Below are 25,790 nucleotides of genomic sequence, written 5' to 3'. Positions count from 1 at the left end.
TGCAATGTTTTTTCCAGCTTGCAGCTTCTAAAAAAGAAAAACTGAGATTTCAAAGTTCTCTCCTCATTGACTTGACCGTGGCAGCCTTGACCCAATGCTGGAGCAGAGGCGGCCGCGTCGGCGGGTGGGTGCAGAGGGGCTGTGGGCAGCGGCGTGGGTGAGCACCCCAGGAGAAGGTGGGAGCAGGGAGGTAATGGGAGCACTGGGTGCATTTGTGGCTCATTCACCAGCAAAAACCCCAGGGGATCTGTCAGGTGTGGAGGCTGCTGGAGCGGCAGCATTGGCATCGAACTGATGGCGCGGCACATGGGCTTGGCTGTACGGAGCAGCGCCGGTGTGCTTGGAAACTGGTGCTGGTGGGTGCCTCAGCGTGGGGGTCTTTGGGGTGGTAACATGCAGGCTGCACATCCCAGCCTTGCAAAACCACCATGCAGCTCTGGCTTGGAGCCGTTGGAGGAGCAGTGGTAGCTGGTGCTGCTCCAGCTCTGCCCGAGGTAACAGTACAAATCCCACCTTGTATGATTGAAAATATCAACATGGAGGTAAATAAGAAGCTCTTAAGGAGAGCAAGTAGCTTAGTTTTAAAAAGATGCCAATGTTTGAACAGCTGCTGCTTCACACCTGGGTAGTGGCCTCAGCCTGGTGGGGGCACCTGCTCCCCACAGACCACAGACCTGGAAGGCCACTGCAGAGGTGATGTCCCCTGGCAGAGCCACGTCCCTGCTCCAAGGTGGCTGTGTCACCAGCAGCTGGACTGAGCCCACCAAGGCACAGCCCATCCTGCCCACCTTGCCGCAGTACCTAGAGCATGGGCCATTCCCCTGGGGACCAGCATCAGCCCCCTGGGGACCAGCATCAGCCCCTTGGGGAGCAGCATCAGCCCCCAAGCTGCTGTGGTCCAACATCCATGGCAGCCAGGGCCTGACACACCAAAAAAAAAATAAAAAAGAAGGTGTTTTTAACTGGAGTTTCTAAAGGGTCTCCATTTGTGTGCCTGAAGGATTAACAGTGTCCGGAGGTTTCTCATGCCTGGCAGACGCTGGGTGGATGCGTCACGTCGTCACAGCAACCCACTAACCATGGCCCTGAGAACTACAGCTCCTGGATTGATCTCTTCTGTAGTTTCTTTTAATTACAGATGAGGGAGCCTGGAAAAGACGGTGCTGGAGCACTCAGAGGCCCTGGGAGCACCTGCGGCCTCAAGCAAAGGCTCACCTGTGTCACAGCCGGGGGTGACACGCAGGGACCCGCCTGGGCTGTCAGCCTGCACAGACACATTTAATTTGCAATGAAATTTGCTGCTAAACTGTCAAACTGAAGAAAGCGATGGTGTTTGGTGCACTGCCATCCCCTTCCTCATCGCGCCTGAGCCACAAAAGTTATTTTGCTTTCATGTTGCTTATTTGCCACAACTCGCACCCCTGGTCTACACCAAGGAGAAGTAACTCCACGTCGGGAGGAAGGAGCAGCACCTCTTTGTGCAAATACAAACCAACCCAACCCTAAACACACCCGCTGGTTGCAGACCTGGGAATGGAGGGGACAGAAATGGGGGGGTGAGGTTGGTCCCGGTGCCTGAGCCCTGGGAACCTGCTGTCCCCTCCGGCCCCTGCGCAGGGACGGGTTTCTCTGCTGCTCCTGCTCAGGGATGGGTTTCTCAGCCGCTGCTGGTGCTGTGGGTTTCCAGCGGGAGGTGGGGAAGAGCAGTCACAGCCAGACCCTCCCCTCCTCGGATCTGTCATCAGCGACAGAGAAATCCCTTCCCGGCCCCAAGTTACTGAGCCTGAATCGTGTGGGATCTGCCAGGGCGGCAGGATGGCAGAGCAGCCCTGCCCGGCACCCCCCACCACAGCCCCCAGACCCACGGCCAGCCCTGCGCCCCCACAGCCCCTGACCCACCCCAGGGACAAGTGGAGCAAAAAAATGGATTTCCTCCTCTCGGTCATCGGATTCGCTGTCGATCTGGGCAACGTCTGGCGGTTCCCTTACATCTGCTACCAAAACGGAGGGGGTAAGGACACTGCTGGGATTATTTAAATCTTCTTTTGGAGGGAAGAAATCTGGTTTCCATCTTTCTGATGCTGAAAAACGCGCTGTTTCTTTTCTTTCTTTGTGTCTTGCTGCTCCTCTCTGGAGAGGGTGGTTTAGAGACTGACCCAACTTTTCCTGACATCTGTCCCTTTTCTGTCTTTCTTCATTCAAAATCCTCCGTTCACTCCTTCCCGGTGTCACTCACTTCTCCTCCACCACAATTAGAGGTGCCTTAGTAGCTCTGGGATCACAAAGAGAACACTCATGGGGTCCAAACTGCATAAAAGGATTAAAACTCTGCAAATTGGGGGTTAGAGGTTCATACACTTTATGATCCTGTGACTTTGTGAAATCAATTCTTTCTGATGGCTCACGTTTTAAAATAATCCTTGCAAGGATCCAAGGTGCCTGTCGCGGGTCCCGGCTGTGCTGGACCCCGCAGAGGAGCCCTGACCCCCGGGGACCACACAGCCCCCGTTGCACAGGGCTCCTCCTGCGGCGGATCAATGGAAAGTTAAGATATCAAAGCTCCATGAAGGAAAAAAAAACACTTGAGTAAATGACATCTAAATAAATTGCCTTAAATAGAGCAGAGCAGAAGAACCCCTTGCATGGAAATCGAAAACGAGGAACGAAAATTTTGTGCTGTTTGCAAAAGCACAGTGGATTTAATTGCCAAAGTCGGCATTTGAGTAATATCCTCTACTGCTTGGGAAAATTAGGAGGAGATAATTAGTACCATACTCAAGGCTAAAATGCGGATCCCAGGTGCCCGCACCGAAGTGCAGTTATTTGTGATTCACTCCTGTGGGACTGGGAGCAAACTCCAGCCGCTGGTCCTTGCTGTGGTCTGGGCAGATGCTTCCCAGCCCGCCCTGGATGGCAGGATGAGGGGTCCAGACCCCTCGGGAGCACAGCCCCGGCCCAGCAGAGCTGGTGCTGAGCTCCCCCGTCACCTGGAGACCTTCCTGGGGGATAAACCCTTGCAGAGCGGAGGGGGAGCATGGGGAGGGCTCTCGCAGAGAGGAGCCGTGGGGGTTAAATTAACTAATCCCAGCAGGGCTGTTTTGATGAGTGCAGAGAGCAGCTCCTGTTCCCAAACCTCCATGGGGTACAAGTATTGCTCTGGTATGGATAACGTTGTTATGAATAATGCAGATTACAGCGTTAATTACTTGTGTCTTGGGGTGACCGTGCATATTCAATGGGATTTTCCCCAAAAGTCTTCTAGACCTGCAAGGTGCTGGGTGCCCCATCCCCTGTGCCCTGATGGTTTGTGTTGCTCTTTGTACCACCCCAGCCAAACACTCCCTCCCTCAGCAGCCGGGGGAGCCGGGACACAGAGCAGGGTCACATCCACGAGCCTCTCTGAACAGATAATTTGTAAAACATCTTCCAAACACACGTCCAAACCCCTCATCTGTGATGCTCCGGGAGCGATGGCGGTGACAGCCTTGCGCTGGCATGGGGCCATGGTGGTCACCGCCACTCTGGTCCTCACCCTGCAGGAGCCTTTCTCATCCCCTACACCCTGATGGCTGTTTTCGGAGGGGTGCCCCTCTTCTACATGGAGCTGGCGCTGGGGCAGTTCCACAGGACGGGTGCCATCCCCATCTGGAAGCGCATCTGCCCCATCTTTAAGGGTAAGAGACCTCGGGGTCACCGCTGTGCATTTGGGGCCACATCCATGGGCGGGTCCCTGCAGCCATGTCCCAGGGGACACAGAGAGAGCTGGACTGGCACGGGCGGCTGAGCCTGCCTCTCTCTTTCCCCAGGCATCGGCTTTGCCATTTGCATCATCGGTCTGTACGTCTCCTTCTACTACAACACCATCATCGCCTGGGCGCTCTACTACTTCTACTCGTCCCTGTCAGGCAGCCTGCCCTGGGCGAGCTGTGACAACCCCTGGAACACGCCCCACTGCACCAACTACTTCGGGGGGAGCAACGTCACCTGGACCAACTTCTCCAGGTCCCCTGCTGAAGAGTTTTATACGTAAGTGCATGTACACGGATGATGCGTTTAAGCTGGGGCACGTCCCCGTGGAGGGCATGCTGCACATGGAGCAGGATTGGGGGGCCTGGGAGCAGGGTCTCATGTGGGGATGCTCTTGGGGACATCATGGTCCTTGTTCTTGGTGCCCTGGGGGAGAGGTGAGTGTGGGACTCACCTGCCCAGGGCTGAGCCTGCGGGGGCAGAGCCAGCAGCACTGCACTGGCCCGAGACACCCCCTGGCCGTGGGGATCTCTGCCCGCAGGAGGAAGGTCCTGGAGCTCCAGAAGTCCGGGGGTCTGTACAACGTGGGCGGAATCCACTGGGAGCTGCTTCTCTGCCTCTTCCTCATCTTCACTATCGTCTACTTCAGCCTGTGGAAAGGGGTGAAAACCTCTGGGAAGGTAGGAGAGAGGGCTCCATGGCCATGGCCAGGCAGGAGGGACCAAGCAGAGCATCTGCCTGGCAGCTGGGGGGTCTTTCTGGCTTTTTAAATATGGGATATCACCTCCTCCCCACACCCCGACCCCTCAACCACCCCCGGCAGCCGTGAGCAAGCTGCCCATGCCCCATGCAGGCTGATTTGGTGCTCGGTGGGGCAGCTCTGCCGGTGCCGCCGCTGACGCTGCCTCTCCCCAGGTGGTGTGGGTGACAGCTACACTGCCCTACGTTGTCCTCCTCATCTTGCTGGTCCGGGGGGCCACCCTGCCTGGCGCCTGGAGAGGGGTCGTCTTCTACCTGCGCCCGGACTGGGGCAAGCTCCTGAGCACCGCGGTGAGTGTGCAGTGGGACAGGCCACCCAGGTCTTGCTGTCCCCTGCCCTGGGGATGGCAGCACCCAGACCCCCTCCTGGGACACACGCCCATCCCTGCCCACTGGTCTGGCTCTGCCGTGGAGCCACAGGGCGACAGGGACCTTGTTCCTACAGAAACGAGACACCCTGGACAGGCTCTTGGAAATGTAAATCCATAATTGAATCACCCATCTCATTGCTGCTGGGTTTTGTTTGTGCTGTGTTCTCACCCTGGCCTGACAATAGGTTTCCTGTGAGTAATTACCAGGCAGCACTTGAGAATTCTCATTAAACGTAAACAGGGCCACGCTGCTGGAACTGAACCTGCCTGGCCAGGAGTAGGCACAGGGGTCTCCGGGCTTCATCCCCCCTCCAGGAACAGGGGAATGCAGATGCTATTGCCTAATTCTGCCGCTGCAGGACCCTGGGGTGGAAATGAGCTCCTGCGGTCCCACGGCAGCTCCCCTGCTTCTGGGACATCTCACGGGGTCACAGGGCAGGCAAGAGTGGAGGTTCGGCAGCATGGACCAACAGGGACCCATCCCTGTGCCATGGGGTGGGCATGCCATGGGGTACCTCCCACCCCCCGTCCCAGCCCCAGGGACCCCTGTCCCTTCTCCAGCCTGCCCATAGCTTCTCCTGCCAGGTCTGGGTTGATGCTGCTGCACAGATTTTCTTCTCCTTGGGTCCTGGATTCGGTGTCCTCCTCGCTCTGGCCAGTTACAACCATTTCCACAACAATTGCTACCGGTAAGCTCCTGCAGCCATGGGCTGAGCATCTTCCCCACTTTACTGATGGTTTTGGCACCTGGGGCCAGGAGAGGGAACTGGTGGGGGTGCAGGTGACCAGGGCAGCTGACCCGGGGTGAGCGCTGGACTGGAGGGGGGCTCTGCTGGGGGGCTTCTGCCGCAGGACACATCTCCCTGTGTTGTGCTCTCCAGGGATGCGCTGGTCACCAGCACAGTGAACTGCCTCACCAGCTTCCTCTCAGGCTTTGTCATCTTCACCGTGCTGGGCTACATGGCTGAGATGAGAGACGTGGAGGTGGAAGATGTCGCCAGAGACAAAGGTTTGCCTCCCTCCAGCACAACTGCCCTGTCCTGGCCCTGTGGTGCCTGTCACGGCTGAGGGGGCAGGAGCGACAGCTGGCCCTGGGGTCTGCTGGGGCATGGGGGCTTGTGCCCAGGAGCACTTGTGCCCACGGCCACTCTGGCTTTGAGGCATCATCCCCACGTGTGTTCCCACCATCACCGACACCCAGAACTGCTGGGGAACAGCAAACCAGAGCAGTGTCCCCTCCTAGGGCCAAGCCTCCTTTTTATCACCTACCCCGAAGCAATTGCCAACATGGTGGGATCCACCTTCTTCGCCATCATTTTCTTCCTGATGATGATCACACTGGGGCTGGACAGCACGGTAGGGAACTCCATCGAGCGGGACAGCACGGCTGTGCAGCCTGGGGCTGTGTCCCCAGTGGGGCCTGGGAATGGCTGTCCCCCACAGGGGATAGTGGGGTGACAAAGGGAGCTGTGGCCTGGGGAAGCAGAGCTGCCTGCCCAAGCCCACCGAGCCATCATCTCCAGTGGGCCTGAGCTGGTGTCCCCAAAGCCCATTGGTAGGGACGGTCATCCTGGAGGGAGGGGACAGGACGGGATGTCCCCACTCTGCTCATGGGCAGAGGGGGCTTGCGGGGAGCAGGTTTTCTCTGAGGACTTGCCCCATGACTCATTTCTCCACCTCACACTGGCATTCCCTTTGCAGTTTGGGGGCTTGGAGGCTGTGATCACTGCCGTGATGGACGAGTACCCCCAGGTCCTGGCCGGGCGACGGGAGCTCTTTGTCCTCGGCCTCATCACAGTCTGTTTCCTGGGCTCCCTGAGCACCCTCACCTACGTGAGTACCGTCCCCACCACACACCTACTCATATCTCCAACAACCCCTGGACTTTGCCAAAGTTCTGCTCCACATCCCCACGGGTCCATTGCCGCCCCCTGCCTTGTGCCATTGCAGGGGGGAGCCTACGTGGTGAAGCTGCTGGAGGAGTTTGGTGCTGGCTGCTCTATCCTGGCGGTGGTGCTGCTGGAAACGATCGCTGTCTCCTGGTTTTACGGTAAGAACCTGCCTCTGTTATGGAAAACAGCCTGCAGGTGCCTCCACGGGTATTTAACCTCATGCGTGTGTGTCAGTGCCAGGGGGTTGGGGGAAGAAGCACGCGTGTGACTCCTGGCGAGGCTGGGGTGGAGCATGGAGGGTGTTGTGTCTGTGTCCCTGTTCCCATGTCCCCCATGGGTCTCAGGGCCATGACGGTTCTCCCTTTTGCAGGGATACAGAGGTTCTCCCACGATGTGAAAGCCATGCTGGGCTTCACCCCCGGGCTGTTCTGGAAGGTGTGCTGGGTTGCCATCAGCCCTGCCTTGTTAGCAGTGAGTATCTACGCTGCTGTTACTCCCCTCTCAATTGTGTGGGGTGAACAAGCTGCTGGGAGGGTGACCCAGGGTCCCGGGGGGGGCTGTAGGACATGGTGCCAGCCCTCCCCACCAGCTCCTCGCACTGCTGCTCCAGCCACGGACCACACCAGGCTGCCCGCAGCCCCGGGACAGCAGGTTTCACCAAGGAAAGGAGATGAGAGCACATTTTCCAGCCTCCCTGCAGCTCCAGGGCAAAGCTGGGGCCAGCAGCTGGCTGTTCGCATGGGTGCAAACACAGCCTCAGTTTATCCTCCTGGTCCTGCGCTCGCGCTGGCACCGCCATGGGTACATCTGTGTGCCGGGCCGATCTGTCTCCTTTGAAATGCCAGCTCCCCCAGCACTTCAAAGGCTGCGAGAGGCGAAGGGGTCTAATCTCACTGGATCTGCAGGAGAAGAGGCCTTGGGAGAATTAATTACAGCTCTAAGCGCTTTGCCCAGGTTATTAAGAGAGAAGCACTACAATCAAAGCAGACAGCAGATTATTTCATTTCAGCAAGGGGACGTGCAGCCTTTGCAGGGCAACGTCTCTGTGGGGTCTGTAAGACAGAAACCTCTCAGCCCACACCCAGCGAGGGATGGCAGCCTGGGAAATGTCACTGCAACGTCCACGCTGGCCTTTCATGGTTTGGAAAACAGCGGCGGCAGCAGGATGTGGATGTCGTTAACCTCTGGGATGAGCCTGGGTCGGTGCCAGGCTGGGGAGATGTTGTGGGTGATGTGCTCTCCATGAGGAGCCAATGGGACTGGTCTGCCAGTAATGCTTTGCCATCCTGAAAAAGCTTCCCTGGCCACCCGTGTCATGTGCACGTGGGTTTTGTGGGTTGTATAGTCCTGCTACTGCCTTGTGCCTGCTTGTGGCCATCACTGGGGCATGTCCTGCCGTGCTCTGGCCCCATGAGCGTCCTTCCCTAACCAGCTCTGCTTTGTTTGTTACAGTTCATAGTTGTGAGCTCCCTCCTGGACCAGCCACCTCTGACGCTCTTTGATTATCAGTACCCTGAGTGGAGCATCTCAGTGGGGTACCTCATAGGAGCATCGTCCTTCATCTGCATCCCTTTCTACATGGTGTACAAGCTCGTCTGGACACCGGGGTCTCTGAAGCAGGTCAGGAGTGGGGTGGGGGATCCCACGGCCCCCAGGCTGGGGGTGGGCAGGGACCCCCGCTTGGGTTAGCCCAAGACCAGGGAGCTGGGCAGATGGTTGATGTGTCCTCAGTGTCTTTGTTCACGTGGCAATTCCATCACACCTGCAGAGCTGCCTGGAAAAGGGCTCAGAGGGGTGCGGCTCCATGCCCTGATAATTTTAAGTCATATTTCTGAAGCTGTGATTTTCGGTGGGCCAGAAAGCAGCAGGGCTACATCAGCCTGGCCCTGGAGGCAGGAGACTGTCCCCAGCTGTCACTCCTCTCAGCCCGTTTTTGGGACGGCTTCTGCACACTGCGGTCTGCTGCAGGCTGGCACAGCGAGTGATGTCCCGGTGGGGACAGCTTCAGCATGCCCTGCTCGTGCGGGAGGAATCCCATTGCTGTTTTTCTTTGCTGCTTACACCCTCCAGCGCCTTGCCGTCTGCATTCGGCCAGAGAAAACAACACGAGATCCACAGGCGGAGGCCGTGTCTATGTCACCTGTCCTGTAGCCTGGTGGGACATCCAGGGGACACAGAGACTGCTTCAGCTCCCTGCTCCTGCCCCAACAAAGCAATGGGGCAGGTAGAAGAGAAGCCACCATCACCTTCCTCACAGCCACCGGTCCCTCGGTTCTCCCCCAGCGGCTGCACATGCTGGTGGCAGCTCCCCAGCCTCCAGCTCTCATTGCATCTCAGCATCTAATCAGAAGCAGCGCTGCCAGCATGTGCAGGAAAACCTCTGATCCGCAGCAGGGAGAACAGGATCTGCCACCGAGTCCTGGGAGCTGGAAGCGCAGCCAAACTCCTTTGGTTTGGAGGTGAACCCTGACTCCCCGTGAAGACAGAGGCGCAGCTGCGAGTGCCACTGCAGAGGGACCGAACGCGCCTCGCTTAGAGGCGCTCGTGACCTTGCCGTGCAAACCTGCTTGGCGGGAGCTGTGCATGCCTTTAGCCGTACCGTGAGTGATGTGGAAAATAAAGCAATATCAATTGTTGGGAGATCAGAGGAGGGAGACGAGCCGGAGCTCGCCGTGCTGCATTCACGCAGCACTGTGGTGTGGCTGAGTGCACAGGGCTGGGCTGGGGAATGGAGGGGGGGCTGCAGCTGGCCTGACCACAAATACCTTCTCCTGGTGCAAAGAGAAAAAGGTTGGTTGAGAAATTGCGTGGCCCCTCGGGTCGCTCCCGGGAACACGCTGCTGCAGCCAGAGCCCCCGGGCTGGGAAGGCAGGTCAGTCCCTCCTCTTCTGTCCAGGTGATGAGACAGCTCTGCTGAGCCGAGAGGAGCGACTGCCAGAGAAGTGGCGGCCTCTGGCATTTGAAGAAGGAAAGACCTCAATATATCTCATTTTAAAAACAAATATTTGGGTCAGGGTGAAGCAGCCCTGGCGCCAGTGTGAACCAGCCACCTGTCGCGGCTTCCTGATAATGTCACATCACTCCCCGTGCCGCCTCACCACTTCTCAGCTGTTACTGGGGCCATTAAGCACTTTCCAGCGCCCACGTTCACCAAAGCAGTGCTGGCTTATCACGGTGACCGCTCACCGTACCCTCCCCACCGTTCTTTGGGATCATGCGGAATGTAACAGGGGAGCGCGGCTGAGAGCTGGGGGGGGACATGGGACTGGGGGAGCGCACGGGGCTGGGGGAGCGCACGGGGCAGGGGGAGCGCACGGGGCAGGGGGAGCGCACGGGGCTGGGGGAGCGCACGGGGCTGGGGGAGCGCACGGGGCAGGGGGAGCGCACGGGGCAGGGGGAGCGCACGGGGCTGGGGGAGCGCACGGGGCTGGGGAAACACAGGCACACGGCCGGAGCCGGTACCCGCGTGTCGCTCCGTCCGGCGCAGCCCGGAAGGTCCGCGCCGGAGCCGCTGCCGGTGCCGGCGGGGCGGGCCCTGCCCGGGGCGGGGCGGCAGGAACAGGAAGGGCCGGGCCGGGCGCACAAAGGCTGGGGCGGCGGGGCCGGGCCCGGTGGGAGGCGATGGCGCTGGTGGCGGCGGTGGCCCGGGCCCTGGCGGCGCTGGCCCTGGCGGAGCGCAGCCGGCCCTACGCTGTGCTGCAGAAACAGAACCTGGGTAAGGAGCGGCGGCGAGGGACGGGGGACAAATACAGCAGCGCCTGGGTGCCTTTCTGCTTCGTTTTATTTTTTTTTTTTTAATGTTTTTTTAATTGTTAAAGCTGATTTGGGGCAGTGCCTCGGGGAGGGCATTCAGATCCTAACGTGTCCTGCTCCCTCCTCCCGCAGTGCTGCTGGGCAGCATCCTCAGCGCCCTGGTCCTCACCATCATCCTCATGGCCGTCTGCGTCTACAAGCCGGTCCGGCGGCGATAGCGGAGCGGGAACCGGGGGCCGCTGTGGGGAAGCGCCGCCGGTTCTCCTGCCCGGTTCTGCTGCCCGGTTCGTTCCCAGCTGGCCCGACGCCTCTCCCGCCAGCGCCGGGGCTGCCCTGATGTCGTGTGCGCGGCTCTTTGCCCACGCAGCATCGCGTGGCTCCATCATGATGTGGCTTTCAACAACAGCACGGCCAGGGGCTGCACGTCACACCCCGGTCCTCGGCAAACTGACCCCCGGGACCGCTTCCCTAGCAAACCCAGTTGGGTTGGAGCAGGGGCTGTAGCAACGCACCGTCTTGCCCAAACACAGCATTTCAGCGAGGCCGATGTGACATGCTGTGCTCCAGAGCATCCCTGGGGCGTGGGTGCACCTGGAGCCTCAGGGGAGCGCGACCGGCACTGACACCTGCTCTGGCCGGTGCCGGGGAACCGTCCTGGGCTGGCGCGAGAGCACAGCCGGACTGCAGCATCGCTGCCTGTCCAGCGGGCCTGTGCACTTGTTTACACCACATCTGGTTTTGCTTTCTGATTAATTCAGTTCCTTGCTTGAATGCTGAGTCTTGAGGGTTTGTAGAGCAGCCTGCAAAAATAGTCTGAAGCAAAAAGCTCAGTGACCCAGTGCAGCTGTGGCTGGTACCTCCGAGCAGAACTACTGAGGCATGAGCAGACCGTGGTGTAGCAGTTAGCTAAACAGCCCCCAGCAGCCTTGCACCCAGCCAGCCGTGTGGAACCAGTTAGGAACTGGGGTGCTGGGCAGGGTTTGCAGCTTGTGCCGAACACCCATCTCCTCACAGGTGGATTTGTGCTCCTGGGCAGGTTAGCGTGCACAGGAGCCCCTGGAAGCCGGGCAGATGCCGAGGCTGCTGTGTGCAGGGTCTCTGGCAGCACCTTGTGTTGAAGCTCGGGACAGACCTGTTCTATGCATTTTCAGTAACCAAGTGTTTACGCTGAAATCACACTTGTCTATAAATGCTGCTATTTTGTTTTGCACTGCTATGAGTAGTAACTGGATCTTGCCTATTATTATGTTGGTATTTAACATAGGGGTGTTTTGTCTAGTAATTTATTTAGTGTTTTAAAACTTCAAGAACAATTGTGTCGCCCTGTTGTCTAAAACCTTGTGCTGCATCTGACATGTTTTCTGTTTGGTTTGTTCAAAGAACACTGACCACTCTCCTTGCAATGGGGATTTTCTTTGCTGCTCCTCTGTTAGTAAAGTGGTAGGACGCTGGCCTAGAACAGACCTAGTTACTAATCTAAGCGAAACATGAGTGACGATGCAAGGTAATGCTGTTCTGTTGCTTTCCGATCCTTTTCTCTTTTTGCTCACGGGGTCCTGTATCACTGATTTTTCTCGGTCCTTCATCTGCTGTGTAACTTGGCCGGTAGCCGTGTGCTGTTCGGGGGGTGGATGGCGCAGCTTGCAGCTACAGCTCCGCGCTCCCAGGAGTGGTGTTGTTTGCATTCATTCTTCGCTCCCTGCTCTGTCTCTTTGTACAAATAAAAAGCTAAGTCAACAATCCATGACTCTCTTATTTATTCATGAATGTTCTGTTTGTTATTAACTGGGCTGTAGCTGTAGGACGGGATGAGGCAGTTTCCTTCCCCACCTTGGATAGTCTTGCAGTTCTTCCCCCAGTTTCAATGGGGAGGTGAAGCCCCTCGTGTCAGGGCTGTTTGTTAGCAAGGAACTGGTGATGGTAAACTGGAAAGGAAAGCTCATCCTGCAAGCGTAGTGCAGTTACCATCAGACATTAACAGACAGGGTTCAGTTAACTCAGTTATGAAGACTATTTTGAATCAAAACTCAGCCAAAGCAGTGTAAGACATTTCCAATTGAGCACGTTTGTGAATTGTTGTACATAAAACATTGAAACAACCGTCCTAAAGCACAAAAAAGTGCAGACTCAGTATCACTTGAAGGAAGACACAGACCCACAGCACCAGCACTGTGGAAATGGTGTCACTTTGAAGAACATTATATGGTGCTATTTAAAAGCCAGTTATAGTTTTAGAACAAACTATAGGTGTTTTTTACTCTGAGCTTCTGCCTTCTTACATTAGCCTTGAGGTTTCCTTGGAAAGAGAAGATGACATGGCTTCTATACAGCAGTCTCAACATTAATATTAAAAGCACTGTGCAGTGTTCTGCTGATCTCTCACCCACAAAGTGCAAGATGTAAGCTGGGGCTTAATAAAAGTGGCACCTGTTTCAGGGAAGCAGGCCCTTCTAGTTTAGATGGAACGATGCAAATGTCACAGAAAGAACGAACAAACTATACTCACTTTTTACGGTCCCAGACTAAGAATCAGAAGCATAACAACACTTGAAACCGCTCAATTTCATTAGTTTACAATATAAAACCCAGAGAACAAGACAGCTTGAAAGAATATATTTGTCTCCTCCCCATTGCAACCTTTGAAATCACAGAATGTCAGGGATTGGAAGTGACCTGGAAAGCTCATCCAGTGCAATCCCCCCATGGAGCAGGAACACCCAGGTGAGGTTACACAGGAAGGTGTCCAGGCGGGTTGGAATGTCTGCAGAGAAGGAGACTCCACAACACCCCTGGGCAGCCTGGGCCAGGCTCTGCCACCCTCACCAGGAAGAAGTTTCTTCTCAAATTTAAGTGGAACCTCTTGTGTTCCAATTTGAACCCATTACCCCTTGTCCTATCATTGGTTGTCACCGAGAAGAGCCTGGCTCCATCCTCCTGACACTCACCCTTCGTGTATCTGTAAACATTAATGAGGTCACCCCTCAGTCTCCTCTTGTCCAGCTCCAGAGCCCCAGCTCCCTCAGCCTTTCCTCACACGGGAGATGCTCCACTCCCTTCAGCATCTTGGTGGCTGCGCTGGACTCTCTCCAGCAGTTCCCTGTCCTGCTGGAACTGAGGGGCCACAACTGGACACAATATTCCAGATGTGGTTGGACCAGGGGAGAGTAGAGGGGAGGGTTAGGGATTAAGGTTAGGATTAGGGGTCAGGGGTTAGGGTTGGGTTAAGGGTTAGGATTAGGAGTTATGGTTAGAAATAATATGCCTAGGGTTAGAAGTAATATGCCTAATAGAAAAAAAAAAGCAATGTTGGATGGTTTATAAAGGCTTTATTTCCACTGGAGGAAAAAATAACATGGTTTCATCTCCTACCTCACAACTTTGTCAAGAGCTCAAGGCAAGGATTATTCCCTTTTTTCAACTGCTAAAGTCACAGTTATCCCCGTTTCAAAGAAAGCAACAGCTCCAACCCAGAACGCTGCTGCTGCGCAGGGAAGTCAACGCTCCTGCAAACACCAAACGAGCTATGTAGGGATGCAAGCGGTATCGTTAAACAGAAACGGTGCAGATAGACCAGTTCTAGTGTACACTGAAGGCATTTTAATCATTTGCGATGTAAAACAGTGGATTATTGGTTTAAAAGAGGGCTCTAAGTTACCAACCGCCTCACTAGTTATGATCAAGTCCATTTATAGTGATTTTATACTGGTTAACAGCTGGTTGCACAGAACTGCCCAGTTTTGCCCAAGGAATCAGGGCAGGATTAGGCAGCAAGATCAGCCCATATGTACCATAGGTTTGTCACACTCCTGCCAGCCAGAGCAGAGGAATATTTCTCCCATTTAGCTACCATAAGGCTTTCCCATGGATGTATGTTGTGTATGTGTGGAGTGCACTTAAGAGTCACAGTGGAAGTGCTGTAAACACTGACAGAAGTGCAGATAAAACAGCTACAAACACACTATATGATGAGAGACCTGAGGAAAGCTGGTGAAAACCTACTCGCAAATTGTTACAATACCGTTTTTATGAGTGTAGTCCTATTGGCTTGTTTTAAAAATCAATAAAAATATTCCGATAAAAAAATATATGTATCCACATGAAGGATGAGCATTTGAATTTTAAAAAGCAACACACGTTTCCCTTTCAGATGACAGAATTAAATCTTCCAATAAGTATACATTAAAATTTCACCTGAATTTAGCACCCACACGCAGGCACGCACTCATGCACACACACCAAGTGATCGCAAAGCAGCACCTGTATCTATCGCTTCTTTCCTTGCTGCCCTCTGACTACGGGAACGAGCTGGTTTTGAATCACTGCAGAAATTGCTACTTACTAGACAGATGGTCCAGTTTTAGGATCCAAAATTTTACTGGCTACTTGTTTTGTCCTTTTTCAGAAAGTACTGGTTTAGTCTTGAGCTTGGATTAGTTGTTCAAGTATAAAATTATCCCTCTTAAGCAGGAGCACATGATAAAATCTCAGTAACTAGAGACAAGATAATAACATGAAGAAAACTAACAGAAAACATCTGTCAGCATGAAGAACTACCCTAGGTGTGCATGTGCATAGAGATACTCCTCCCTGTAACAACTGCAACAGACAACGGCTTTGAATTATTCAGAAATTACTAAGCAGATGAGTATTTCTTTGGTAAGTAATGAAGTTTCCCTCCTGAACTCTCCCATAAATCAGGTTTTCAAGCTTTAGTGCAATCCTATATCCTGCTGCTAAGCAAAATTTCCATCTGCTTTTCAATAAATACGTTTAGATCAAAACTTTTCCTTCAAAGCTCAGGCTGCGTGGTTGGGGAGCCAAATGCAGAGTCCCGTGATCTGCAGCTCCCTCAAACAAAAACAAATCAGCTTTTTGTAGCTGATGACGACAACTAAGAAGGCAGGTAGAATGTTTACTTAAGCAACCCAGGAGTGGTCTTCAGACTGATAGCTCTGAAAGCCTTCAGTTTTAGGCAGATTTGGTCATCCTTATTTCAGGAGATGGCTACAGAGTTATTTTTCCACAAGAGAAAGCCGTAGAACTTGCTGGAGCTCTGCATCTTCTTCTTCGCGACGCTGCTTCTCCCGTTCCTCCTGCTCCCGGACAGACAACTCCATGGCGAGCTGTAGGTCTTTTTCAAAGCTGGAAGGTTCACTCGGGCTGCCGCAGTGTGAGTTACCCGAGCTCGTCAGGTAGCTCTCCTGCAGCGCTCTGAAGGAGAAAAAGAACTTTAAGAAGTAAAGAGACAGAGCCTATTTCATATTTCCCACAATGATCCTTCCTAGCAACTGTTTTCTAACTGCAAACCTGAAAAATCTCTCCCCAAAGGGCAGAAAACAGTTTTCAGGATAAGAGAGTTGTTCTCGCATCTGTGAAATTGCCAACGTAAAACCTGCTCTTTGACAATTCCTTGGAATTTTTCATACATATTAACAGTTACATTTTCAATAGGTTTCTACAATAAAAGTATTCTCATCTAGTTTAACGGTAACATGATTTCCACACACAAAAGAACAAAGATGATGCAGTTATTTGTGTGCATGAAGATTTCTTTGCACTTAACTGCAGGACCGCACAGACACCAGAACATATTCTCAAAGGTCCATTAAATCCATGTTACTCATTTTTTATAATCATTATGTAATTCTTAAAGAGCAGCTACCCTGAAGTGTGCAGCATCTAATAAACAAACATGCAACCCAGAGGGACCAAATTCACAGTGTTAAGAGCAGAAGAGAAGGACTGTGTTTATTTGTTAGGTAATAAATCTGCTAGATGCGCAGACCAGGCCCACAGCTGAGCTGAAGAGCTATACTACATAAGCCAGGGAGCCCAGTTTAGAGTCCTTGCTTTTACTTTTCCAGTAAAAGTTAGAAGAAGCAGAAGGAAGAGACCTTGAGTTCTGCACATCTGCTACCCACACAAAAAAACTCTGCAAAAATTGCTTCATGCTACTGTTGGAAGTATTTTTGCTCTCTCACTGCATGACTTGATATGAAAAATAAATGAGTTACCTCTGATACTGTATATTGAAGTCCTGTGAATATGCAACTGCTCCATTGGAATGCACTCCCACTTCCTAGAAACAGGGAAAGACAGACAATTCCACAGCAGTTAGATCTGCAGTGCAACTCATCCAAAGGTGACTCTTAAATCACTAATTTATTCTTTGAAATACATTATTTCTCTCTTCTGAGGTTCTTAGAAAAATGTCCTACATGATGCTTTCCACCCATCGGTTTAATTCAGAGTCCTTGTCAACACTGTCAGATCTGCATGGTACAGATCACAGCACACTTACTGGATTGCCACCGGATTCCAACAAACTCTGCTGAATAGCAAACTGCATGATCTCGTTATCTTCATCCAGCACGTGTATGTTCCTGCCGTCATCTTGGACGTGGTAAGATTTGGGGATCTCAAACACTGACTGGTCAACCTCAAAATTAGCTCCTACAGAAGCAAAATATAGTCACAAACATGACATAGTCTATTTTTACAAGCTTTAACTTAAATTCTGATGAATGCTTACACACAATTAAGTTAACTCCAAAAATTCAGATAAACCACCTGGCTAAATATACCCACACTCCAGATCAGCTGCTATGAGCTGCAGCTCCTTCTCGCCTGTGAATTTTCCACTCTCTGCAGTGAACCCTCCTCTCTCCACTGCCAGAAATGTAGGAAGATGCGATCACTGGATCTCTCCATTCCTTACCTGAATCACACTGCGCACCTCCACCCATTTGTGATGTTGTTTTTTCAGCTGTCCTGCAGCCATTAACATTTTCAAATGTAATTCGGGCATTCAGCACATGAAATAAGGGAATTTCTATAAGAAAGAGCACAAGATTTCTATCAAAAAGAGAACTCTCTCATTCACTTCCACACCTGCAGCCCCATCAAACCCTTACATGTTTATTGAATATAATCCATAAGCAGCATCCTGTAATAACAAAGTAAAAAGCAACTCACTTCACCAAGAAGTTGCCCTTAGTCATTCTCACTCTGTCTCTAATCTCTTATCTTATAATAAGATTTGCCAAACCTAAGGCATTGGAGCTAGGAGAAAAGGGCTAGCAACAGCTCATTCTTACTGAAATGAGGCGGTCTTTAAAATTATATTTCTGTACTGGCGATTCAGAATTTGGATTCAATAACCCCAGATGTATGAGACACATACATCTGGGTGCTCAATTACAGGTGACATTAGCCCAACAGAGCTCGACAGGTATTTTGCAGGATGATTCTCTGATTATTAATTTTGAATGCAATTCTAAGTACACTGGGAAGAAACAATTAATAACAAGTAATAACCTCATCACTGTCTGCAACTGCCTGAAAGGAGGTTGGAGCATGGAGGGGGCTGGTCTCTTCTCCCAAGTAGCAAGTGACAGGACAAGAGGAAATGGCCTCAAGTTGCACCAGGGGAGGTTTAGGCTGGATATTAGGAAAAAATTCTTCATGGAGACGGTTGTCAGGCATTGGAACAGGCTGCCCAGGGCAGTGGTGGAGTCACCATCCCTGGAGGTGTTTAAAATGCATTTAGACAAGGTTCTCAGGGATGTGATTTAGTGCTGGAGTTAGGTTATGGTTGGACTCAATGATCCTGAGGGTCTTTTCCAACCAAAATGATTCTATGATTCTATTCTATGAGATGACTAGTAAAAAACTAACATGGTTTTTGTAAATATATCCTGCAAATCCAATAGAAATAAAGGAAATTAAGAAGATGCTACAATAAAAAATTGCTAAATATTACCAATTTTGACAGGAAATCCTGGTGGAAATTCCAGAGTGATGAAATCCCTAAGTCTGGCAAAATGAGCACTGGTTCTGGCCATCAGATCGATGATCGGAGTGACTTGTTCCACAAGAGACAAGGGAAACTCTTCACTCATCCACAAGGTTGCTTTAAATCTTAAAGAGAAAGTTGCATAAAAGCATCTTAATTTTACATTTTAGGAATAGATGCAAAGCAAAACACGTAACATTGTCACCTGCTTCATACATTTCAAAGATTCAGAACAGTCGCTGCTCTGAGAAACCAACCCACGTTCCTGGTCAGACTAAAGGCAAAGCACAGCAGGTTCCTAACAAGTTACAGCACCAGTCCAAATGCTTTCTTTCACATAGTGGAAGAATTAGACTGTAGCTAAATACTTCAAGATCTCTCTTTTGATTAATTTTGGAAGCTGCGTGAAAAGCACACTGAATATTTGTAAAAAAGGCTTCCAGAAATTAGATGACTGGGGAGAAACTAGAAATAATTAAAATTCTATTTCTCACTTCTGCGTTCGAATGGTGACTTCCTTCGGTCTTCCTATGTCTCTACCTTTCAAATCAAATTCTGGGTCAAAATATTCCTCCAGAGTAATAGCAGTAGGATTGTTACTTGCAGCATACTCTGTTGTCTTGGTCGTACCCTATAAGGAAAGAGAGAAAAAAAAGTCCACGAAAGTAAGAAACAAATAGACAGTGGCTACTATGAGAAACTTTGAAGTTACCTCTTGAGAAGCAGGTACCTGCTATTCATACAGAACATTCGAGGGCTTCAAACAACCAAAAACATCCTCAGGGAAAATTTAAACCTCATAATCAAAATTGCTGCCAAACTAAGGAAACAAGACATGATTCCACGTGCCCAAAATTTCTAGGGGCACAGATTTCTGTGCTGCAGTGACCTGTTTCAGCATCAAAGACACTCACCTGAGCACCATACTCATGCTCCACTGTACCAAGAAATGATTCCAGGGGATTCCTGTCAGCTTCAGATAACAGGAGGAAAAAAAAAAATCTGTTACTATTAATTAGCAGTAAAATTCACAGTGCCTCTCCTCCTGGGCCCCAAGGTGGCCAGTGCAGGGCAGTGTTCCCATATGAGGTTACAGGCTGGTCACCCTTTACCGTAGTTTAAATACATGTGCAAGTAAAGCAGAGCAAAGTCAGTACGAGAAGTATTTCCCTTGCCTATCTGCCCAGTTCTTCTGCAGTCATACAGAGAGCCAAAAGGTTCTACTTATTTCCAGTTGTCCTATAGGAAAACTACCTTTATATCTTTTCTTCTCCTCTTCTGTTAGATGTTCCGTTCGGATTCTTGTGACCACATTCACGTTGTTCGCAATGTATACCTTTTTTTAAAAAATAAAAGGGACAAAAAAAGCATCACGGGTTAAACCCCAGATTTTTCTCTAGTAAAACACCATGTGCACAAATCTGAACACAGAATAAAGCAGCATGGATCTGCCTCTCATTGGCAAAGGTCTTAATCTTTAATATACTGGTGATCAACACAAAAAGCTGCACTTTGATTTTTCTATTTGCTTCACTATAATGGAAATCCCACAGAATATATTCTCGACAGGCCTACGATAAGGCTGAAACCACATGCCACCTGCTGGGAAAGCTGATAAAACAAGAAACCCTGCAAATCATATACCACAGTATCTCCAGAGAGCATTAATCCTGCAAAGCATCCTGTGCCGAAAGAATGGCAAAGGGGTTTGGTCACTGGCTTCCGGGCAAGAGAAGTCCTGAAATATTCAGGAAATAAAGGCAAAACATAATGACACGTCAGTTAGCTGTAAGGCCTTTTTAAAGAATAGAATGGGCTTTACCTTTGCTTCATAGCCATTTACGCCTTCTGCTTTTTCTGTCCTCCAGACCCAGAATCCAGACATGGTTCTGACAAAAAGCGAACACCACAAGCATCACCACAGTTGCATTTCTACACAGTCCCCAGCCCCGTTTTCTAAAACTGATTTTAAACATTTGATAGGTTATCTGATTATTAACCCCAGACAAAAGCACAGGCCAAACTGTCCTCACACACACATATATCACAAGAGGGCCGAGTACATCATACCCCTTCCGTCCTCACTCAGTCCGTGGCCAAAGCGTAAAGGCTCAGACAGAGATTTTAGATCGAGATGTGGATACCTGAGCCACAGAGGAGGACAGCCTAAAAACTTCCCAAATTATTTTGTCTGACAGCCCAGGCATGGTGTATAATGTGCATCCATAATCTTGAAATCTTTATTTGTTCCGAGAAACTTTGTGTCTTACCTTTCAAAAGCAATATTTTTTGTATCAAGGCACGTATTAATAATTGGAGATGTAAGGCGTCTTTCCACGTCTTTTCTTTTCGGTGTCATAGATCCCAACGTCAAGCGCTGCATGTGCTGGGAAATCTCAAAACGCTCCGTGGTAACAAACTTATCATCGTGATTAATCTCAATCAGTTCTGCCCAGCCTCCAGTATCTGTTGGAAATGGTACAGCGCGATCTAAGAAACTCAGCAACAGTATTCCAGAATGAAAAATTGAAAATATACTCTATGTAAAATCAGGATGGACACTAATTCAGTTGATTTTGCACTCAGCTGAGATCAAATTTGGACCCGTATCTAAAATTAGTTTTAATTCGGGGGGCAGGAGAACAGAAGAGGGAAAACTAAGTAAAAGATTTAAGTCAAATTTTAGCCTGTTTACCAAATTTTGACCTCAGATTTCTCAAAAGAAATTAAGCCATTACATTAAACCACTAAACAGTATCTCTATGAGACACTCATGGAATATATGTATAAAATGTTTCTACAATTTAGTACTCAGCCTCAACAGGTCCTTTTGTGCAAAATCGGGATTTCTCACTGTGGCTCACATAGTATTTGGTAATCAAAGTTGTAGACATGCTAAAATATTTACCTTCTCCCTTGAAAATTAAGCTACGCCTTCCTCTCTCCCAGCTCATATTTTCAAAGCCCAATAAAGTGAGATCCACACGCAGCTTGGCGCCGCTTTTCCAGATGCGGCAGACATCGCTTGGGCAAACTCTAGAAACGAGTGGGACTATAAAAGAAAAATGGGATAAATATAAATAGGAAATATTCAGGAGTTTAAGTGCACAGAGAGTCTGAGCTCAAGCAGGCTGCATCACTGTCTTAGTTGTCGATAGCCAGAGACAGGTAAACAAAACCACAAGAAAAGTCTTCAGCAATTCTAACAATGGCTTAACTCTCCATTAAAAAAAGCTAACCAAAAAAAAAAACCCTAAATCAACCAAACAAACAGGAAACAAAGAATAATTGTGCAACAAAAATGTAAGAGGTTCTTTTGAGAGGTAAAGAGATAAGAAATTTGAGGAACAGATGTTTCTCTGTGTAACTTCTGTGACATTTGTACACAAGCTGCTTAAGTCCCTTTGTCTACAGTTCAGAAGAGGTAAAGCTGACCAGGATTCTTACCCCAGCTAGTGAACTCCCATTTCATTTCCACATAAAAGTCAGGAGTCTGGAGAAGGAAAATACTCCATGAATACTTCATGAAATAGTTTTAATCTAACATTCACTACAGCATTCCTCATGGACATTTTAGATAAAGGAAAAGAAACAAAAAATAACCCAGAACTGGAGACATGATAAATGAACATTAAAAAATGAAATTTGTTGACCCAGAACTGCTGCTTTCTGATGAGCTGTGCTACCTTATTTTACTATAGCAGCAGTACCACCTTCAAGATTCAGTCTCCAATGTTGGAGTTCATGACTAAGGATTTCAAAGAAAAGTCAAGGAAAAGGTCTCCATCTCTCACAGCACTACAGAATATGCAAGTTGAAACAACTGCTCATCTGATTTCAATTCACTTAAGTGAACTACTTGAATGAGAGTTGCGGTTTGGAGTGAGGTGTTTAAACTAAATAATGACCTCGTTGATCTTTTGGAGTAATTCAGGAACTCCTCCGAGTGTCATGGAGGTCTGCTGGTAGTCCCGATGCTGCAGAATCATTTGTACCATCTCCGGATCTCCTGTACTCACAGCCTCGTGTAAAACTGAAAGAAATCCAGACACAAGCTACTTTCAGTTTGCTTTCTGAGCAAAACACATAATGGAAAAGCAGTCAAAATACAACATCTGCAACTGAAAAGCATTAACACACAACTTCTGTTTTCCAAGTTATCTTTACCTGTCCATCCCTGCGCGTTCTCTTTAGTTACGTCTGCCTTGTGTTGAAGAAGGACTTTGGCAGATTCGATATAACCCAAGGAAACAGCGAGATGCAACAAGGTCCGGCCTCGGGGATCCCGTTGGTCAACATCCTGTTGAGTATCCGAGAGAGACGTGATGCTGAAGCCGTCCTACCAAATACAGCTACTCAGAGCACATTGAGAAGAGTTTATATCAACAAAGCTTGTCAGTAGTAACCCAGGAGTCAATGTTCCACAGGTATTCCCACCTATCAGTCTGTGGTGTACAGTTTTCAAACACGACCGTGCTGCCCTTCTGCACCCCGTACAGCACAATCTTACTTCCCCACTGAAATAAAAAGATAAGCAGAACGGGGCCTATAAACCGCCATGGTAAGAACTGGTATCTCTGTAAGACGTGACTGAGTTTTTGTTGATGCTCCTCATTTCTTTTTCTGTAATTATCTCCCCTTCTGTCTCCCTTCAGAAGGCGTCTCTTTCAGGAGAAGCCAGGAGTTCTAGTCTGTGCGCACTGCACCATGGGCAGTCGACATCCTGAGACACCAACAGAGGGTTTAACATTGTACAACGTAACAGGAAGGAAAAAAAAATAACAGGGCATACAACAGCACTTTTGTATAGCACTTTTTGAAAGTATAGAAGCAAATGGTATTTTACAAAGCGTCCATCTGACTGACACACACAGCACAATGAAGAGTGAGTGCATTTGTACAAGCCACTAAAAAAAAAACTACACAAGCATAAATATCCAAAACATGCAAGCACAACATACTCATACCTTACATATTTTTCACTATTAGCTTAGAGATTTGAAACAGAAGAGCATCTATAACTAAAGGAAAAGGGGAAAGTCAATAGCAGAATAAGAAAGGAAAGTTGTTATGCAAGTTAACATGGTTACTCGACAGCAGTAAGTTGGAAAAATCACAAACAGAGTAGGGAAAGCTTCATTTTAAAGCATTCCCTTTTCACTTCTGTGTGGAACACTGACTAATTTGCATCCCCACTTCCTACAGCCCAAACGCCTCCTGCACTGATGGGTCGAGGACTCTAAGGCGTCCGTCCCCATCCTGTGCTGCTGTTACTGGTCACACACACCTGGCCCGTCGTTCATACCCAGCACAGCTGGCGAGCGTCTCCAGATCCCTCACGCACCCCTCCGCCAGCAAGAAGCTTATCCCAAGGAAGCAGGAAGAAACACATCTTTGGAATACTTTAAAAAACACTAAGTTATTTAAAAGCAACAAAGGAAGTAAGAAGCAGACATATTCCATTTGAACATGCTGCTCATTTCCTTATAAAGCGTTTGAGGGAGGAAGCAGCACTTCACAGGTGGGAACTGCAGCCTCAGACGACTCTTATTTAACAACAGCCTTTCACAGGCAAGAACGTTATTGAAACAGAAATAAATACACTGAAGCAATGTACCAGTATGGTTAAAGATTTTAAGGAACAAGATCAGATTAATTAGATAAAAAGTAATTGCATTCCAAAGATTGTCCCCAAAACAGGACGGGAGCATGCTCAAAGCAAGCATTAGTAGTGTGGTGCACTGTTAGAACTGCTGATGAGAGTCTCTAGTCAGGAGGTGGCACAGCTGATCTTTGGCTCGTATACTTGTGGTGTCAGGTATAATGGAATTAACATGCTCTGTTCTGCAAACCCTGCTCCACACCACCGAACATCAGAGCTCTCACACAGCGTCTCAGCGAGACAGATGTTTGGTGCCCGAGCTCTGCTGTAGCTTTTCAGGCTATTTCCTTACATCATTGCCATTTCTCGCTCAGCTGTCCCAGAGAGGGAACAGCTTGGTATTTTTCTACTCTACAGCACGAAAACAATGATCCATTTTTCTCACCAGAGATGCTGAAAACACTCCAGCCAGTATAAAAGTGCTGCCCCCAGAGTCTCAGACAGCAAAGAAACTGTAAGAACTGCTGGTCCTCAGCAAGAGGCACATTTAATCTTTGGTGGCAGCAGACACCTTTGCTGCATGTTGACTTCCCATTGAGGTAAACAATATTTACTGCTTTTCTAGCACAGAAAAAAAGAATAACATCCATTATATCTGCTCTTCCTTATCATTTCAACGACTCATGCTACTTTCTATAGAGCTATTCTGCAACCGGCACTCAAACGCTCTGAGTGCAGCTTTGTGGATAATAAGTCAATGTTTAATATCTTACATAACAAAAAGTATATTCCTGTGCCTTCTTACATCACTCCCACAACGGCAAACAAACAGGTAATAGAAAATGAAGCACAGCAACCCCACGAGCCCAAACAGACCTGGCAGCACCACTAAGGTGACTTCTCCCCACAAAGACACCGAGCCCTGTGCCACAGCTCAAGCTCTTCTGGGGCCCCCAGCCCCCAGTCTCTGGTGCCCTCGTTACCTGGTCCCGCAGCTCCTCATCCAGCCGCCTGTAGTCATTATTCCACACCAGGACGTGCAGGGGGAAGGCGCTGCTGGCCCTGCCAGGGCAGCTCATGGTGACACACACCTGGTGAGCAGAGAGACGGTGCCCTCACTGCCCCACTCTTTATTTTGGAGACCCCCGATCGCTCATGGCTTGACCCCTTCAGCTTCTCCTCCCTCCCGGCTCCCACATGCCCCAGGTGTGGGGGGGAAAAACGAGGCTGCAACCCCTACGAGCCCTACACCCCGCTCCAAGAAGCACCCCATGCAAAACCCAACTCCTGGGGGTCCCCTGCTCCCGGGCACCCCCCTCAGGCCCACCCTGCAGAGGGTCCCTGCGCCCCTCACCCCTTGGGGTGCCCTCTGCTCCCCACATCCCTGGGCATCCCCTGCTCCTGAGCCCACCCACCCTCTCACACTCCGGGGGGTCTCCTGCTCCCCCCACCCCCTGCTCCTCAGAGTCTCCCCCGCTCCTGGGCCCCACACCCCCGGCCATCCCCGTCCCTCCTTCCTGGCTCTGCAGGGCAGCGGCCGGAACGCACCACAGCGCGGCCGGTGAGAGGGGGCTCCCCCTCGGCTCCCCTCAGCCTGCCGCCACCGGCGAGCCCACGGAAAGAGGAAGTTGCTGCTCCCCGCCTACCCTACCCCCCCCGCGGGCGGGCAGATGGAGCGTCCTGCCCACGAGCTGCCCCATCGCCCTCCGCGCGGAGGGGCGGCAGGGCAGCGTTGGGCCGGATGCGGCACCCAGCTCTGGCTGCTCTCCCCCCACACCTCCACCGGGCGTTGGTTTCACCCACTCGCTCTTCCGCGGAGTGGGGCGGGAGCGTCCTCCCAACCGCCGCCATGTAGGGTGAGGGCAGGGCTT

The 25,790-nt window shown here is 50.5% G+C and overlaps 2 protein-coding genes across 5 annotated transcripts; one reads left to right on the top strand and one right to left on the bottom strand.

Moving 5' to 3' along the window:
- Nucleotides 1-1,815: 1,815 nt before the first annotated feature.
- LOC309446598 (sodium-dependent serotonin transporter-like) lies at nucleotides 1,816-8,920 on the top strand (the record flags this gene model as incomplete). Its single annotated transcript, XM_082066465.1, has 13 exons — nucleotides 1,816-2,011; nucleotides 3,540-3,674; nucleotides 3,807-4,026; nucleotides 4,289-4,427; nucleotides 4,663-4,797; nucleotides 5,463-5,566; nucleotides 5,759-5,886; nucleotides 6,121-6,233; nucleotides 6,579-6,710; nucleotides 6,828-6,927; nucleotides 7,140-7,240; nucleotides 8,222-8,389; nucleotides 8,840-8,920. The coding sequence occupies 13 exons, from the start codon at nucleotides 1,816-1,818 to the stop codon at nucleotides 8,918-8,920; spliced, it is 1,752 nt and encodes a 583-aa protein (XP_081922591.1).
- Nucleotides 8,921-13,828: 4,908 nt separating this feature from the next.
- On the bottom strand, nucleotides 13,829-25,785 carry ANKRD13A (ankyrin repeat domain 13A). 4 transcript variants are annotated; one of them, XM_082066531.1, is made up of 16 exons: nucleotides 25,723-25,785; nucleotides 24,903-25,010; nucleotides 22,485-22,617; nucleotides 22,226-22,350; nucleotides 21,765-21,810; nucleotides 21,226-21,369; nucleotides 20,588-20,783; nucleotides 20,140-20,206; nucleotides 19,572-19,653; nucleotides 19,232-19,290; nucleotides 18,812-18,948; nucleotides 18,285-18,442; nucleotides 17,241-17,354; nucleotides 16,824-16,975; nucleotides 16,537-16,601; nucleotides 13,829-15,733 (listed from the first exon to the last, which is right to left on the bottom strand). In XM_082066531.1, the coding sequence occupies exons 1-16, from the start codon at nucleotides 25,768-25,770 to the stop codon at nucleotides 15,535-15,537; spliced, it is 1,833 nt and encodes a 610-aa protein (XP_081922657.1). In that variant the 5' UTR covers nucleotides 25,771-25,785; the 3' UTR covers nucleotides 13,829-15,534. The 4 variants fall into 4 exon arrangements, with proteins under 4 accessions (XP_081922657.1, XP_081922660.1, XP_081922658.1 ...); XM_082066534.1 differs by lacking the exon at nucleotides 25,723-25,785 and adding an exon at nucleotides 25,697-25,717; XM_082066532.1 differs by lacking the exon at nucleotides 25,723-25,785 and adding an exon at nucleotides 25,468-25,566.
- Nucleotides 25,786-25,790: the final 5 nt, after the last annotated feature.

The sequence above is a fragment of the Streptopelia decaocto genome (genome assembly GCF_964273445.1).
Source record: "Streptopelia decaocto genome assembly, chromosome: 15".
In the NCBI taxonomy this organism is placed as follows: Eukaryota; Metazoa; Chordata; class Aves; order Columbiformes; family Columbidae; genus Streptopelia; species Streptopelia decaocto.
The sequence above is the reverse complement of the archived record's forward strand: the minus strand, read 5'-3'. Positions and strand labels throughout refer to the sequence as shown.